This window comes from Bos javanicus, chromosome 1 (assembly GCF_032452875.1).
Source record: "Bos javanicus breed banteng chromosome 1, ARS-OSU_banteng_1.0, whole genome shotgun sequence".
Classification (NCBI taxonomy): Eukaryota; Metazoa; Chordata; class Mammalia; order Artiodactyla; family Bovidae; genus Bos; species Bos javanicus.
In genome coordinates this window covers 98,309,752-98,326,990 of record NC_083868.1, presented here as the reverse complement: position 1 = coordinate 98,326,990, position 17,239 = coordinate 98,309,752, and the positions used below count along the sequence as shown (strand labels likewise).

General features: G+C 38.6%; 1 protein-coding gene across 13 annotated transcripts in view; it reads right to left on the bottom strand.

Moving 5' to 3' along the window:
- Positions 1-233: 233 nt before the first annotated feature.
- MECOM (MDS1 and EVI1 complex locus) overlaps positions 234-17,239 on the bottom strand; it is a 629,513-nt gene continuing 612,507 nt past the window's right edge. For 10 of the 13 annotated variants that reach the window (XM_061416511.1, XM_061416503.1, XM_061416518.1 and 7 more), the window contains 5 exons: positions 14,605-14,774; positions 12,022-12,166; positions 7,552-7,788; positions 6,549-6,732; positions 234-1,773 (listed from right to left, as the gene is read on the bottom strand). In XM_061416511.1, coding sequence (XP_061272495.1) covers positions 1,639-1,773; positions 6,549-6,732; positions 7,552-7,788; positions 12,022-12,166; positions 14,605-14,774 — 871 coding nt within the window. In that variant the 3' untranslated portion in view covers positions 234-1,638. The remainder of the gene's footprint in view (positions 1,774-6,548; positions 6,733-7,551; positions 7,789-12,021; positions 12,167-14,604; positions 14,775-17,239) is intronic. The other 3 variants (XM_061416544.1, XM_061416552.1, XM_061416535.1) reach the window with 2 other exon arrangements.

The window sequence follows — 17,239 nt, the reverse complement described above, 5'->3', positions numbered from 1 at the left end:
TGACTTTGCACCACATGGAGAAATTCCAGAGCAATGAGTGGAAGAGAGTCCAATTCCCCATGGGCCCAGGGCTATCTTTCATGTCATCTCAAATGTCTATACACACATGCTCTACATTCCATGTATCTGTTAGGACATCAGAGTCCCAGACGGCATATCTTTAAATCACTGGATCCCAAAGGGAAACGAAAATTGCATGAGAAGGGAAAATACAACACTGTGGGAAAAATAACCATTTTTGTAAGTCTTTATTTTTTAGTTGCTCCTCCCATAGTAATGCACTGAAAGGCATAACAGTTTATATTGTACAAAGCATTGGAAGAAAGTACCTCAACTCGCCGATTATTTCAAAATGAGATTACAAACAAAAAGAAAACAAATCTGGTTCCTCAATAAAGGGCAAAATAACTGAATACAGTCTGTTATTTACGTCTCTCTTTTAACATAAGGTCTGGAACACTTCATTTTACAAATAGGATTAACATGAACATAACATCGCACAAGCTTGCACACAACCAGCATAAAATATGGGGTACAGTTTTTAATCAGAAGAATCATGCTTTCATGAAAGAAATTATAATCGTTTATACAATTGAATCAATTTCAGTATTACAAAAACTAAGTTGCATCTATTCGTATTTAGCTCATTAAGAAGGAAAACAAAACAACAAAAAAAGGAATGTTAAGAAAAGCCAAACACCATTTGGCACTCCCATACACAGGTCAAGTCACCTTGGTCCTTGCAATTCAAAACGGGGTGTGCCTCGGACGTCAGAAAGTAGTGGCTGAATGGAACAGTGCTATTTTAATCAACAAACAATAGTTTGCCAACAAATAAATACATGATACACGCAACATACACAAAAAATTAAACATTAAAAAACAGTGACATGATTGTCTAAAATTAAGATGTTATTACAAGGATTTGGCAAACCTTCTATTAGTGTAGTGGTACAGCCGTACTGGTGATGAACAGGTTACTTCACTGACTTAACCTCTCTGAGCATCTGAACATCCATAGTTTACAATATACACATACCCTTGTTCCCTAGTTTTAAACAATGTACTTAAAGAAGGCAAAAGTTAATGGGCAACTCCCTGTTATCAGTTTCTATAATAATCAAGTGTGCATTTCATTCAACTACTTCTGTCTTCGAAGGGTTAAATTACATAAAAACTTTAACAAAGCAAGAAAATTAAATCTGTAATTAAAAGCAACTGTTCCCAATCATGTGTCAGGTACAAAAAAAGAATTCAGTTTCTATGGAGTGTTCATGCCGCCATCTCAACTGCTCCTCTCACCCACCCACTCCCAAGGGCAAGGTGAATGGGAAGACGCCTTCTGCCCAGCAAGGTTTTCATTTTTACTGAATCACTTTAAGTCGCATTGATCCTCCAGAAGTCAGCAGCTGCCTTGGCTGTGCAAAACAAAATATCGAGAATAAATAGTTTCCTTTTCTTTCTTTCTTTCTCTTTCTTTCTTTTCTTTTTTAATCCTTCCGTTTAAGGTCCCCAGACTTTACATGAGTGACCCTTCAGGTTTCTAAGGCATTCTGCTCAGCAGTCTTTTAAATAGTCCTACGTGAAAGAGCCATGCTACTGTGGGACTTGGTCCCACTCTGGTCAACCTTGAGAATGTCATACGTGGCTTATGGACTGGATGGCACTGGATTCTGCTGCAGCCCTCGCCATACTATGCCACACGTTGGAAGAACTGTGGGATGAAGAATGCAGGGACTCCTTGTCGGACAATGACAACATCATAGCGTATGCCTGGGGTAGAAAGGAGAGAATCGGTAAATGGCATTTGAAAAACATCGCTTTTCATTTGAAGGCTATCTTGGGTGAATGCTCCTGAGAAGGAGCATCCCTCATGGGTGTGTTGGGAAAAGGGAGGGACATTTCTTGTGTGTTACAATGGCATGGAGTTACTGCTGGCCTTCAGTGCCTCAGGGCCACAAAAGTGACACAATCTGCAGAACAAAAAATTAATGATCCTACCTAGAATGACAATTATGCCTCCATTAAGAAACAGGAGTCATCCCCCTCCCCAGCCATAAATATAATAACCACCTTTTCACTGTTGATGTACATGTTTGACTCACCCAAAATATTACTGAATGCTTACAACTGAAACAGAAAATACATATAAGAGACAACTCTGCCTTGACAGCACTGTGGAAGCATCTAGAGGAAGCATGCCACAGACTAACTGAGAGCCCTGAAGGTGAAAAGACTTGCCCAAAGTCACTTAACTAGACACTGAAAGAAAGAAAGTGAAGTCGCTCAGTCATGTCCGACTCTTTGCGACCCCATGGATTGTAGCCTACCAGGCTCCTCTGTCCATGGGATTTTCCAGGCAATAGTACTGGAGTGGATTGCCATTTCCTTCTCCAGGGGATCTTCCCAACCCAGGGATCGAACCCGGGTCTCCCACATTATAGACAGATGCTTAACCATCCGAGCCACCAGGAAAGTCATCAATAAAAGCTTATCTGCCCAAATCCAGTGTCCTCTCTCCACTTCCCCTCCAAGCTTGAAATATTCAATGCTGACACTCAAAGACCTTGAAAATCGAGGTAGATCAAGTAGGTTCTACCAAAAACTCGAACAAATCACAAGACCCAATAAAGTTCTCACCCCTGGGCTCCAGGGTTTGCCAAACAGAGGATGTACAGGGGTGCTCTGTGAGGAAGTACTCTCTTACCTATTATCATGTCAAATTCTAAATAACTGTTCAGAGAATCTCCCCATTTGCTGCCAAGTCAAATATTCAAATGAAATGTTTGGTCTTGACTTGGGAGTGAACTTTTCACTGTTGATTTGCTATTGTTGGTCTCATCCATTGCTAACTTGCTTGTCAAAATGCTGCTGAAGTGGAATCATTAAAGTCCTGCCAAAGACATTCCACTGTCGGTAAACAAAGACAAAATGCCTCTGTTGTGAAGCAGAATTTCATCCCTGGGAGTCATGCTGAGACATGTGGCCGGTCTGTGGTTTCTTCCGTAATCATGGCATACAGTTAGAAAATCTGCCCTCTCGGGCTGATTTTGATTTGCTGGGTCACTGCTCTAAATGTACACATTTGACTTTTCTGCATGCAATTTGCCTTTTGGACCTCCACAAAATCTCAGCAGACGTTTAAAAAATATTTCTTAAGCATCTACTCTATGCCAGGCACTGTGCTAGGTCCTAGGATGTTAAGGATAAATAATACAGAGTCCTTCTCCTTTTCAGGTTTAAAGTATGGGTGAAATGAGCACTTAACTTTATTTCATTATGTACTCACATTTACAGATCAAGATAAAAGATTAGTCTGACATGGTTTTAACAAAACTCATTCTGGTATTTAGAAAAAGAAAAGGGAGCAGAGAGAAAATTTTGAAATCCTAAGTTTTAATCCTGGCTTCTATCCTGCCTCTATTCAACTAGCTGTGTGACCTTGGGCAAGTTGCTTAATCTTTCAAGGTTACTTCCTTCATATAAAATGTGGATAATAATAACAACTTACTTCCAACGGTTGTGGAGCAACCACAAGCACTAACTTACATAAAGTGTTTAGCTTAGCGTGCCTGATGTGAATAATACCTGTTATCCTGAAACTACCTGTGGCGAAGGGCATGGCAACCCACTCCAGTATTCTTGCCTAGACAATTCCATGGACAGAGGAGCCTGGCGGGCTACAGTCCATAAGGTCGCACAGAGTCGGACATGGCTGAAGAGACATAGCACACATGCACGCACCCTGAAACTGCAGGTATCACAGGTGGCACTAGTGGTAAAGCACCCACCTGCCATTGCAAGAGACATAAGAGCCACAGGTTTGATCCCTGGGTCGCGAAGATCCCCTGGAGAAGGGAATGGCAATTCTCCAGTACTCTTGCCTGGAGAATCCCATGGACAGAGGAGCCTGGTGGGCTACAGTCCATAGGGTCGCAAAGAGCTGGACACGACTGAAGCACCTTAGTGTGCATGCATACATGCCTCCTGAAACTACCTTTTTGTAGGATAGGTTTTGCAGAGAAAATTCCATGCAGAGGGCAGCCACTGCTGTATTAGTCAACTATTTTCCATTCAATCACTATAAAAATCACAGAGTAAATGTATGAGTTTTGAGTAAAGCATCTGAATCTATTCAGATTCTAGAAAGTGGTAAATATGGAATATCTGTCTTTTGGTAATCAAAGGAAATAAACATTTTCATGCACAAGGATCAGTGCTCAGCACAAAACTGACAGCAACAATGGAATGAAAGAATAAAGTCTCATGAAACAAAGTCACCATTTTCAAACTGATATAAATATATATACATATATATATGACATTATGCTGCTGCTGCTGCTGCTAAATCGCTTCAGTCGTGTCCGACTCTGTGCGACCCCTGAGACAGCAGCCCACCAGGCTCCCCCGTCCCTGGGATTCTCCAGGCAAGAACACTGGAGTGGGTTGCCATTTCCTTCTCCAATGCATGAAAGTGAAAAGTGAAAGTGAAGTCGCTCAGTCGTGTCCGACCCTCAGCGACCCCATCCATGGGATTTTCCAGGCAAGAGTACTGGAGTGGGGTGCCATTGCCTTCTCCGATATGACATTATAAAGTAACAATAAAAATACAAGTTAAAAATTGCAAAATTCTAGTATTTCTCGTGAGGGTAATTGTTAGCCCAATTGGGCAGGGACTTTATATATCAAAATGCCGGTACTGAAATATATCACTTCCAATACTTCTAGGTTCCCAGGACCCTTTGCTTTCTATCACTTGTGACAATTTCAGGAATTTTCAGTATTGTGCCTTGTAATGTCTTATAATTTGGGGTGGAATCATGAAAATAATTTTTTTCAAAAAAGAAAAGTTGGCTCCCCAGTTTCTCTGATCAATAAGGAAGGAAAAATGGGAAACTAAGAGTTAAAAAAAAAACAAAAAACATTAGCCACTTCTTATGGCTGTCTCCAGGTGAAAATGAGATGTTTAAACTGGCTGGGTTACTTTTAACGTTAGAAATTGCAAAGTTCATTTTTATCACCATTGAATGATAGAGCAGGAAGGGATCTTAGACGTCTTCTCTACTCACCCCACTTTATAGTAAGAAAATGGTACCCAGAGTTGTGAAGTGATGTTCTCAAACCCACAGAAGTGCAGCTAGTCAGAGATGAGGCTGGCTGCTTTCACTTCAATTCAGAAAAAACATTTGTTTTGTCTGTTACCATACATGACATCTTAAGACGTTTTATTGAATTTACTAATATTTTAAAATTGGTACTATCCCAGTGGGATAACGTTTTTCCCATTTTAGTTGAGATATGACCACATTTGCTATTAAGATGGCCCAAAACATCTCAGCCAAATAGAAAATTTCCAAATGTAGTAATGAATACAGTCACACGGTTTGGTATGTAGGGGCACCTCCAAAATGAACTCAGGATCAAACAATTAAACCAAAGTGACCAACAAATATGGTTACGACATAAAGTTTTTTTCTTCTTCTTTTCAGGACCTGCGCAAACAAACTGGTTGAGTGCAGATGTCAAGCAGAAAGGACCGATTCCCTTTTTTGTGGAAGAACTGAGGCTCTTTTCAATGATATTTATAGATCCTCAGATGGATTTATTTTGGTTACCATAGTGCTGATAGATTGCTGTAAACCCCATCAAACTTGGGTACCATTCATTCATTCATTTAAAACTGATAGGGTTAATTTCCAGGTTTGCCATTAAGTTGCTATAGACTTTTGGCAATTCATTTCAACTCTGACCCTCCTAAATTTAGTTTATTTCTAAATTCTATCATTAGTTGATTTGTATACTAACTATGTATGGTGGTTTAGTCACTAAGTCATGTCCAACTTTTGCAAACCCATGGACTATAGCCTGCCAGGCTCCTCTGTCCATGAGATTCTCCAGGCAAGAATACTGGAGTGGGTTGCCATTTCCTTCTCCAGGGTATCCACCCAACCCAGGGATCAAACCTGGGTCTCCTGCATTGCAGGCAGATTCTTTACCAACTGAGCTACAAAGGAAGGTACTAACTATGTACAGTAAGAAAAAAGAACAGGGGATAGAATTCACTTTCCAAAAATATCAAAATATAATTAGGTTGACAAAAATTATAGACATAAAGCAATTAGAAAATAATTCTGAAGTAATATACAAATGAAGTGAAATTGTTAGTCGCTAGGTTGTGTCCAACTCTTTGCAACCCCATGTACTGTCCATGGAGTTCTCCAGGCAAGAATACTGGAGTGGGTTGCCATTTCCTACTCCAAATAGGTGCAATCAAATGTTTATGGACCATCTATACAAAAGTAAGGTGATTGCAAAGGAAAGGTTGGATTATTGGAGGTCAGGGTTTGTCACAGAAATTTCTGTGCAGAATCCAGTCATATTAATTGCTGTAGCAGTTAACTATTTTGGATTCAGTCATAGGCAGAGATAGGAACCTTTGGAGTAAAGCATCTGAACCTGCTCAGATTCTAGAACACTGCAAAGAGTATCTGCCTTTGGCGTCAAAGGCACAATGTCACCAGGATGCTATACTGCAGGAAAGTATGTACCTGTGACTTGGACTTTCTGTGTAACGGTTGTTTAAGTTCCTCTGGCACATGGGAAGCACTGAAAGAAGACACCTCAGCTTCTGTATATTGATTATCTTCCATTTTCCTCATTTTGAGGCTATCTGTGAAGTGCCTTATATGATCTAGAGCAGAAAGTCCAGTTTTATATTCTTCCTCTTTATACCTAAAATGAACCAATGGGAAAGCACAGAGGGTTGTTTTTTTTTTTCTTTTTCAGTTTGATATCCAACCAAATCACTTTTCATTTGATTTCATACACTTGTCAAACGTCATATTATATTTGCAGTAGAAAGTAGCCTCCATCGATTCTTGAAAAAACTTACAAATATTGTATCTTATGCATATATTTCTTTTAAGATTTTTCATGACTAAAGCAAGAATATATTTGAGATAAAGAATTAAAGTCAATGACATGTGAAGTCAGCAATGTAGTGGAGACAGAATTCATACAATTTCCATTTAAAATAAAGCCAGTTATGATGATATTCAGTTGGCACCAATTATCCATATGAAAATATAATATTCCAGTCAATTTAATTATTGGGCTAATGTTTTCCTTTTAAACATTTGTCATCTATATAGATTCCATATACAGCAAATAAAGTGATATTTCTCTCAATAATATTTGAATAACACATGATAAATTGAATAAATTAGATAATGCCAAAAGCCCGATTTTTCTTTGAGTTTTATAGGTAGAGTCTAAATAAGTGATTGTGTACTTGTTTAACCTTTCATTTACCCTTCCTTACTCAGATTAATCAGAGTTCCACATCTATCGATGTATTTATATGCTGAGGATTATGTTCATGGCCACTTTGTTTCCGTCTTTTTAAAATTAATCCACTGCGTATGCCTTGCTAATTCAAATAGTTTTTACGATTCATTGCTCACAAATTGCTTATGCCCTGGAATAGCGTGCTTGTGAAAGAGCAGAGCAGCAGGAATCGTAACCCTCTGTGGATCCACCCTTGCTTCTCACCTCATTGGGGATGCTTTACAGCTCATTTCCAGGGTGCTGGTGTCTTCATAGTCATCCTCGGGGTTTCCTTCATGTAAATTACTCGTCCCTGGTTCCTTTCCCATTTTCCCAGTAATATCATTGTCTTCATCCTCCTCATCTAACAACACCTCATCTTCTACTTCTTCATCATCCAGTAAGTCTGAATTTTGATTGGTCACCAAAGCCTTTTCATCTTTAAAGTGACTGCCATTCATTCTTTCAAAAGCATAAAAAAGAAGCAGGCTCAATTACTGGTGTCATTTCAAAACATGCAGTTAGCTCTATTATTAACATTATGTCTTTCTAGCAATAATTTAGGTTTTCCACATTTCTAGAGTAAATTTTTATCATTTATGCTCTATGGCAACCATGGGAAAATGTAATCTCACAAATGGAAAAATGAAAAAAATAATTGTGTGATTATTCAGATTATAAATGGAACCTCTGGCAGAACTGGGAAAACAATCTTAGTCTCCTATTTCTTATCAGGCCTTTGCTTGATAAATGATATTGTTATATATGATATAAAAAGCACACACAGGTTTTTCTCTATATAAAGTTACCTAATTACCATAGAAGTAGGTACCATTTAAGAGAACAGATTTCTGGAAAACTCATACCCATAAGCAACACTGCCAAAGCTTCAACATGCATGCTTAAGAGAATCTAAGAGTTCAAAGAAAGTGTTAGAGTGGCTGCCAAGGACCAACCAGTATTTGCTCTTTCTAGGTGACACTGGTGGTATACGGCACTGAAACACTCTCCTGAGACTTGGAAGTGATTGAGAACTCATTTATTTGTACTTTGTTCAAATTATCCGTGATAGTCTGAATGTAAAAATATTCCTTGTTTCCCAGGATAACACTGGGGTGGGAAATGATATAAAAATGTCATTGTACAAATATCTTTTGAAGTTTATATGTGTAATATAATGATGCAAAAGAAGCCTATTATATTTAAAACATCATTTGTAATATTTTAGTGGTGGCAAGGATTGCAATATGTAATTCGAAAGTTTAATTATAAAAAATGTTTAATAACATAGAAGTCCCCATTTAATACATTTGAGAACGTTTATGAAATGAGGATAAGCTTTTCAGGCTTTAAAGGAAACATTAAAATATGTATAAGCTGAATTTCTTTCATTGCAAGATTAAGATGAAACTGTTAGAAAATAATTATAAATGTTTGAATCCCTCCTAACTTCCTCCTTTCAAAGATATATGATCAGAGAGGTTAAGGCACTTGCCCAAGTACAGAAAGCTTGTTAGAAATTAAACAATTGTAGGTGTCTAGGTGGGTTTCCCATGTGGCGCTAAAGGTAAAGAACCCGCCTGCCAATGCAGGAGGCTCAAGAGATGCGGGTTCGATCCCTGGACCAGGAAGATCCCCTGGAAAAGGAAATGGCAACCCACTCCAGCATTCTTGCCTGGAGAATCCCATGCTGAAACACAGGAGCCTAACACAGGCTACATACAGTCCATGGGGTTACAAAGAGTCAGACATGACTGAGGCGACTTAGCATACACGCTGGCATCCGGTAGTCCTATATATTTACTAACTCAGAAAACTTGCTGAGGCTGCTAAATTATTGTTACAGTCATGTACAATTTTCACAATGTAACTATTTTTCAGGTTATGGAAAATCAGAAACCAGCAATAGACCCCCATCAATTTTCCACATTTAAAAAAAAATGAGTATAATTTTATATTTAGATTTCCCAGGACAGAAAAAAAATGCACAAAAAAAAATGCACAAATTAAACAATCCTGGGTGTGACAGAGGCACATAGTAAAAATTCATTTGACCAGAAAAAGTCATATCATCATTAAGTTTTTTTTATACAATCCATCACTTAACCTCTTTTATCAAAGAATGATGAAAACATGTTTTGCACAGACATAAATTATTAGTTTCCAGTTACACTGCCAACTTGCTGGCCTGAATGGATCGAAATTGTTATTTTAAAATAAATGAAAGAAAAAGTAAAAGAACAAAAGAGTGCATGGATGAAAACCAAACGTAACAAAGCCAACGTGATTAAGAAAACCTATTTGTTAATTTTGCCTTCAAATGTGGCAATTTATAGAAGATAAATTATTCATCAAAAGTAGTCTGATAGGAGTTGAGGGGAGAAAAGTTAGATGACTCAGTCTTCTTACTTCTATGCTGTTTAGACATGTTGAAGCCAGATGTTGCAGCTTTATGGTTCACAAATTTCCAACTAAGGGTTTGAAATCTGAATAGGTGTCTCAGAACACAAATGGTGCTTTTTGTTCGATATTTCTTATTTGTATCATGTAACTATCATTATTAAAATATAAGATCATGACTGTCTTACTTGTCCTTAGTACTTTGTACTTCTGAGTATCTGCCTCACCTCTGCCTTTCTATCTCTCCCTCTCTCTCTCTCTCTCTCTCACACACACACACACACACACACATACACACGGGCAAGCAGAGGGAGAGATACGCCCAACAGCACAAAGTTTCGTTTTGTCAGGCTTCTCAGAAGCTGGAAGAGTCATGCCATAGCAGATATTCTCTCCTCTTTCCCTTAGAGACACTTTTATACAAGCTAAACAACAGAAGTGATCATATATTTTTATATAATCTTGGAAAATAAGGCTTATTTAATACTGCCTTAATGGAAAACTATCTGAAACAATTAACTCTGACTTTTAATAGCATCAAAAACAGAGGACAATAACAACACTTGCGTGATAAAAAGTAATGGAACTTTCATTAACTAATTTCATGCTACATTAAAATTTACGGTGCAGCATCCTAATTTAATAGGCCATTGGACAGTTACATTTAGAATAACACAGTTCTCAATGCCAGATATTTATAACTTATAGGTAAGAAAAGTTAAACCCAGTAGTTTGGGTAAAATAATGTTTCCTTTATATCACATAAAACATAAAATGCTAGATTGTTATGTTGTTGTTAGTTGCTCAGTCGTGTCCGACTCTTTGCGACCCATGGACTGCAGCCTGCCAAGCTCCTCTGTCACAGGATTTCCCAGGCAAAAATACGGGAGTGGGTAACCATTTTCTTCTTCAGGGGATCTTCCCGACCCAGGGATAGAATCTGCATCTCCTGCGTTGCAGGCAGATTCTTTATTGCTGAACCACCAGAGAAGCCCTATTTGTATATCAGTTAAGCCATATATGCTTGATGTTGAGAATGACGAGGAATCCAGCGCACCAGGTCACTAAAAACAAGTGTAATTATACCCACTGAAACAAACATGCTGGAATTAAATAAGGATGCACTTGAAAGCATATAAAGAAGTGACAGAATCTTATTAAGTCACAAATGGTTTCAAAAAAGATATTTGGATGACAATACGTATTTTATGTATAAATATCTATAGATACATATAGTCATATAATGTTAACATATATAGATACATATGGTCATATAATATATACAGTCATACATTATATGTATGGGGCTTCCCTGGTGGCTCAAAGAGTAAAGAATCTGCCTGCAGTGCAGGAGATCCAGGTTTAATCCCTGGGTTGGGAAGATCCCCTAGAAAAGGGAATGACAACCCACTCCAGTATTCTTGCCTGAAGAATCCCATCCATGGACAAAGGAGCTTGGCAGGGTACAGTCCATGGGCATGGTTGCAAAGAGGTGGACACGACTGAACAACTCACACTGTCACTGTATGTATGCTGCTGCTGCTGCTGCTAAGTCGCTTCAGTCATGTCCGACTCTGTGCGACCCCATAGACGGCAGCCCACCAGACTTCCCCGCCCCTGGGATTCTCCAGGCAAGAACACTGGAGTGGGTTGCCATTTCCTTCTCCAATGCATGAAAGGGAAAAGTGAAAGTGAAGTCGCTCAGTCGTGTCCGACTCTTCTCGACCCATGGTCTGCAGCCTACCAGGCTCCTCCGTCCATGGGATTTTCCAGGCAAGAGTACTGGAGTGGGGTGCCATTGCCTTCTCCACACTGTATGTATACATTATACATAATATGATACATAATAGTAACCAGCATTAGTCAATGATTCAACTGAACCCCTGTGTGGCTTTCCCTTCTAATTGCCAAGTTTTGGTAAAATATTCTAATTAGCTATAAAGAGAGGCGGAATAGAATGGTGCTAAAATCGTGGGCTACAGAACCAGACAGCCTAGGTTAAATCTCGTTTATTACGTATGTGACATTTAGCAAGTCATTTAACCTTCAATGTTGCCATTCCTTCAGTGATAAAATTACATAATTACAGTCCCTATCTCATGGGGTATTAGGGTAATTAAGTTCATTGATACACATAAAGTGCTTAGAAGAACATTTGGTATTTAATCTGTACTAAACAAACACCAACCATTGGTGGCAGGAGTAAAGCAGTGTCACAAAAATGAGCACTGAAATGTATTTCAAAACGTTCACTTCTGAAATCACTGACTTTAAAAAGGGGAAGACCAGCTTTACCTCTCTTCGGCGTTCCTGGGGGACTGGCTGCCGTGGTTGCTATTCCCGATGAAATTTCGAATTTCTGTGAAGTAAGCGTCTTCCTTGTCATCAAGGATTGCACCTGTGCTTTCCAGTTCAGAATGAGGCGATGATGTTGCCGTACCTGAGGGGACAGAAAGCCTTTTGTGAAAAAGACTATCATTTAGAAGGCGACTTATTTGAAATCTCACACCTTCTTCATTCGATCAATGTTGTTTCCTAAAGTCTTCAAGTATTTTCAAGTATTAATAATGAAAACTTTAGGAGGTCAAGGTCTTCCCAATTTTACCACAGTATCTGTGCCAGTGAATAATGGGGACTACTGTGAACCACTGAAATCATGGGGTACAATCTCCCAAAGATGTTCTTTCTCCCACCAGCTTCCTCCACTGTGATATAGGAACGTTTTTATTCGTAGAATGAGAGTGCAGAGTAAGGCAAATTGTAGAAAGGTCTTAAGAACATTCTGCCAGAAAAAACTGTATACCCAGTCCTGGTGGCAGTTAATATGTATTTATTGCCCCTGTGCTAATGTATGTTATCAAATAAAGCCTGAACACATGCTGGAAATATGGCATTCTGCTTTGTTGAGCTAAGCTATGGGCAGACCCAGAACACACAGTCTTGAGACAGTATTAATAAGACAATATTGGGTCTGTGGATTATAGAAGGTTCTTCAGTTTCCTTACCTATAAAATTAGAATCAAAATAGCTGTCTCAAAAGATTGCCTAAAATTTCCATACATTTACAAATTATAAACTCTTTATAATATGTGGTCAAACTTTATACTAATATTTGCTTCGTTTGTTTATCTTGCCCACAGAATATCTGTGGCTTGATAGTTCATCACAATAGTCTAGATGCCAAACACAAGTGGTTAGAATACCCTTCAGCTTCATGAAGTTATAATCTGGGCCAACAAATAAGTATTCAATTTTGACACATTATACTTTTTAAATTATTTATTTGTTTTCTGAAATAATTTTGACTAGAAAAATTATAGTGATATACCATAAGGGTGTATGCAGAAAGTGTTGTCACTTTTGAGTACTAGATTAGACTCTTGTCTCTAAAATCCAATATTTTTAAACCATGATCATTAGAGTTTTGGCTTTAAGGGAAACAAATAGTACATAGTTCATTCAAAAATCGTAAGCAATGTCCCTTTACACTAGAGGAAGGATTAATAGTAAAATAATTTCCTTAAGGAAAGACTGCTGCTGCTGCTGCTAAGTCACTTCAGTCGTGCCCGACTCTGTGTGACCCCATAGATGGCAGCACACCAGGCTCCCCTGTCTCTGGGATTCTCCAGGAAAGAACACTGGATTGGGTTGCCATTTCCTTCTCCAAAGCATGAAAGTGAAAAGTGAAAGGGAAGTCGCTCAGTCGTGTCCGACTCTTAGCGACCCCATGGACTGACTGCAGCCCACCAGGCTCCTCCATCCATGGGATTTGCCAGGCAAGAGTACGGGAGTGGCGTGCCATCACCTTCTCCGTAAGGAAAGACTACTTTGTATCAATCCAACTTTTCTCTGTTCTTAAAATCTCTTTTCAGAGATTCCATACATGCCCCCTCCCCTCATTGCCAAGTCATTCCCTTAATTCTCTAGAAACAATTACAGTACATAAGATTGGCATCACACACATATGCCAGCTGGTCAATGTTATCTAAGTATTAGAAGCCAAGGGCTTCCCAGGTGGCACAGTGGTAAAGAATCTGCCTGCCAATGCAGGAGATGCAACAGATGCAAGTTCAATCTCTGAATCAGGAAGATCCCCTGGAGTAGGAAATGGCAACCCGCTCCAGTATTCTTGCCTGGAAAATTTCATGGACAGAGGAGACTTGTGGGCTACAGTCCACGGGGTTGCAAATAGCTGGACACAACTGAGCCACTGAGTACACACACACACACACATTAGAAGTCAAAGGCAAGAAAACCACCATGTCTTCTGCTAACTGCATTAGTAGGCCTGGGTTAAAGGAAGGCTAGTTTTTTTTTGCCATTTTAAACTTAATTTTGCATCAGAATTTGTGACCAAAAATCACACACCACTAGCATTTGCTACAGGCTACTCTGATAAGGTTGACAGTCTTTTATCTCTCATATGTAAAACAGGTCCCCTAGAGAAGTTTTCTGAACTGCAGACTGTTTGCAAAAGCAGCTGTGGTTTCTAGGTTAATGCTGAGAGCATGGGGCTCCACTCTGGTCATCCCGGCCAGGCCAGTGGCCACGTTCTATGCCAACAGGGTCAAAGATTGTTCCCTGTAATTTAGAAAATCATGATTCATCAGTCTCCTTTGAGTTCCAACTATGGTTCTCTGTGCTCGAGATTGCCCATTGAGATGCATCCAGAAAATAAAACGGTCCAAATGAAGCTCTGGGTTGTGTATTATTTAACAGTTCACTTCGTTCAAAAATCTCAAGGGAAAAGTGCTACAAATTTTCACAATAGGATCTGATTCTCGTGTCAAAGGGGAATGAGAGATAAGCGATCACAACTGTCTTTTAAAATAAGAATAAGCCAAGCATCTCCTCCTCAGAAGACAGTCAATGACCTACCAGACATGTTCCCATTCTCGTGCTTCTTGAGGTGTCTGTCTAAGTTGGTTTGTTGACCAAAACACCTATCACATAAGTGACACTTAAAGGGCTTCTCTTTATTGTGGATGTTGCGAACATGCCGCTGCAGGTTGGAAGATATGCTGAAGGACCTGTCACAGTACTTGCATCTGAAAAGCAAACACAGAGCAAATATTTGCAAGCAAATCAAAAGACATTTCTCAAGACAAGCAAACCAGATCTCCAAAATTATCACCCATAAAACAACACTGCAGCAAAGATCACTCTCCACATTGCCAAGATTTCAATTCTGGTAAATAACTTTGACTGCATCAAAAATTTTTATAACTTTGTGAAAAATCATAATAAAATACTGATGATTTGATTGCTCACAAGTTTACCCAGGTAATCAGTTTTAGTATTTCAAGCAAAACTGACAAAATTAAAGACATTAAGAAATGGTAGCAGTTTTATTTTCCACTTGGGACAATTAAACCTTCTGTAAACAAACAGGAAACAAATTCAAGTATTCTTCAAATAAAGTAAGAAAATCATTTTTTTACATTCAAAATTTCAGAGCCTGATTAAATAATTTCTTAGTAAACTCACTTTCTCAACTGCTAATCCTAAAGGAAATTCTGCTATCTTCTGCAAAATAACAATAAATTTTTCTAACTTTAAAACCGGGGTAATGTGAACAGTTTAGTCTGATAGCAAAGACACTAATTTTCATAATCTGTAGTGATTAGGAGCCCCCAAAGCCTTTACTGTGTTAACCTTTAAACCTTTACAAAAGAAAAGGGTGCTAAATTCTCCTTTTTGAATGAAAGCACAAGGTCTTTGTTTACCCATCCCCCCACAATATTCTGAATTTCTCCCAGTTTTCTATTTCTATTTTTCTAAACCAGGTCAGTTTTTTTTCAAGAAAGCACATAATATTGATTGACTAATTGTTTCTGCCTTCCATGATATTTATGATCAAAAATAATAAATTACTGAAATTCTCCTTTAGTCACAAAATAAAAAAGTAATTCATCATCCCACCCAACTTCCCACCAGCTCTTATGGTAAGGAAGAAAAGTGGTAATTGACACAATTTTTCCCTCTGGCCTTTTAAAGTAAAGATTGTGTTAGCTGTTTATATGATTTTTTGTGTGTTGCTTGAAAGGAAAAATCACCTTTCTCTAGATGACTTTTAAGTGAAAATGTCTAATTTAATAACCAAAAAATCCTTAATTCATTCTCCCATGTGTGAAGGGCACTTCTTCTTCCACTTCTGAATGCAGATACACCAATTCAAGGGCTCAACATGAGAAAGTACCCTGTTCCACTCAAAGTGTTCTACGGCTGTCTCCATATGATGCCAGAAATCTAGTTAGTCCAGTGGGGAACATAAATTTGTTAAACTAGTTACTTTGGCATAGTATCAGTAAACCAACTCAAGGGCTGATTTAATTTCCCCTTAAAAAACTGTTCTGGCATCATGAGGTCCATCAAATTTAAATTAATAATATTAATTTAAAAATGGATAAGATCCCACATTGATAATTAAGCCTCTGATTTTGGGGAAAAAAAATATATATGGGCCTTCTTTGAACTTCCAAGGTTCACTGCAATGAGAACCATGGTACAATGAGCCCAATTGTGTTGTCCTAAGCAGAATAACCTAAAAAACACAGATAGAGAAAACTTAAACTCTCATTAAACTTTTTAGAATAATTTTCACTTAAAATAATTTCTACAGAAATCACAAGGAAGAAACATTTTGTCTTTGACATGCTTCAAACTGCTTGAATGCATAGAAGCTTTAAATCTAATAAATGGCATCGACTTTAACATGAATAAATTCAGTCAATAAGGAAGTTCTAACCAAAAAGCATTTTTTATTTTCTATCTTTCCTCTGCTAACATCTTGGCCAAAAGTTTGAGTGCTTCAGTAAGTTAGTAGGTGTTTAGTGAAGTGAAAGTTGATCAGTTGTGTCCAATCCTTTGCGACCCCATGGACTGTAGCCTCTGTCCATGGAATTCTCCGGGCCAGAATACTGGAGTAGGTAGCCATTCCCTTCTCCAGGGGAACTTCCCAATCCAGGGATCAAACCCAGGTATCTCGTATTGCAGGTGGATTCTTTACAGTCTGAGCTACCAGAGAGTAAGTGGATAAGGAACCCCCAAATCAGATCCTAAGCTTCAGAAATTCTAAAAAGAAGTACATAACACACTCATGAACTATACACGATTAAGCCATCCTGGTAAACACAGGGGGTATAGGAGCCTTTGAGATCATGGTATGAGATAAAAACCCAGAGTTCTAGATTTGTGTTTTAATTTGGGGTCTATTAATATCAGATTTTATAGAACACAAGAGACACAGGTTTGTTCCCTGGGTCAGGAAGATCCCCTGGAGAAGGAAATGGTAACCCACTCCAGTATTCTTGCCTAGGAAATCCCATGGACAGAGGACCCTGATGGGCTACAGTCCATGCGTTCGCAAAGAGTCAGACACAACAACTTAGCAACTAAACGACAACAGTTACAGAAGTCAATTAGCGTATGTGGATCCGAATTTTTTCACTTGTGAAACAGAGGAGCTGAACAAATAATTGTTTAAGATCCTCAGCTATGCAAAATTCTTGTT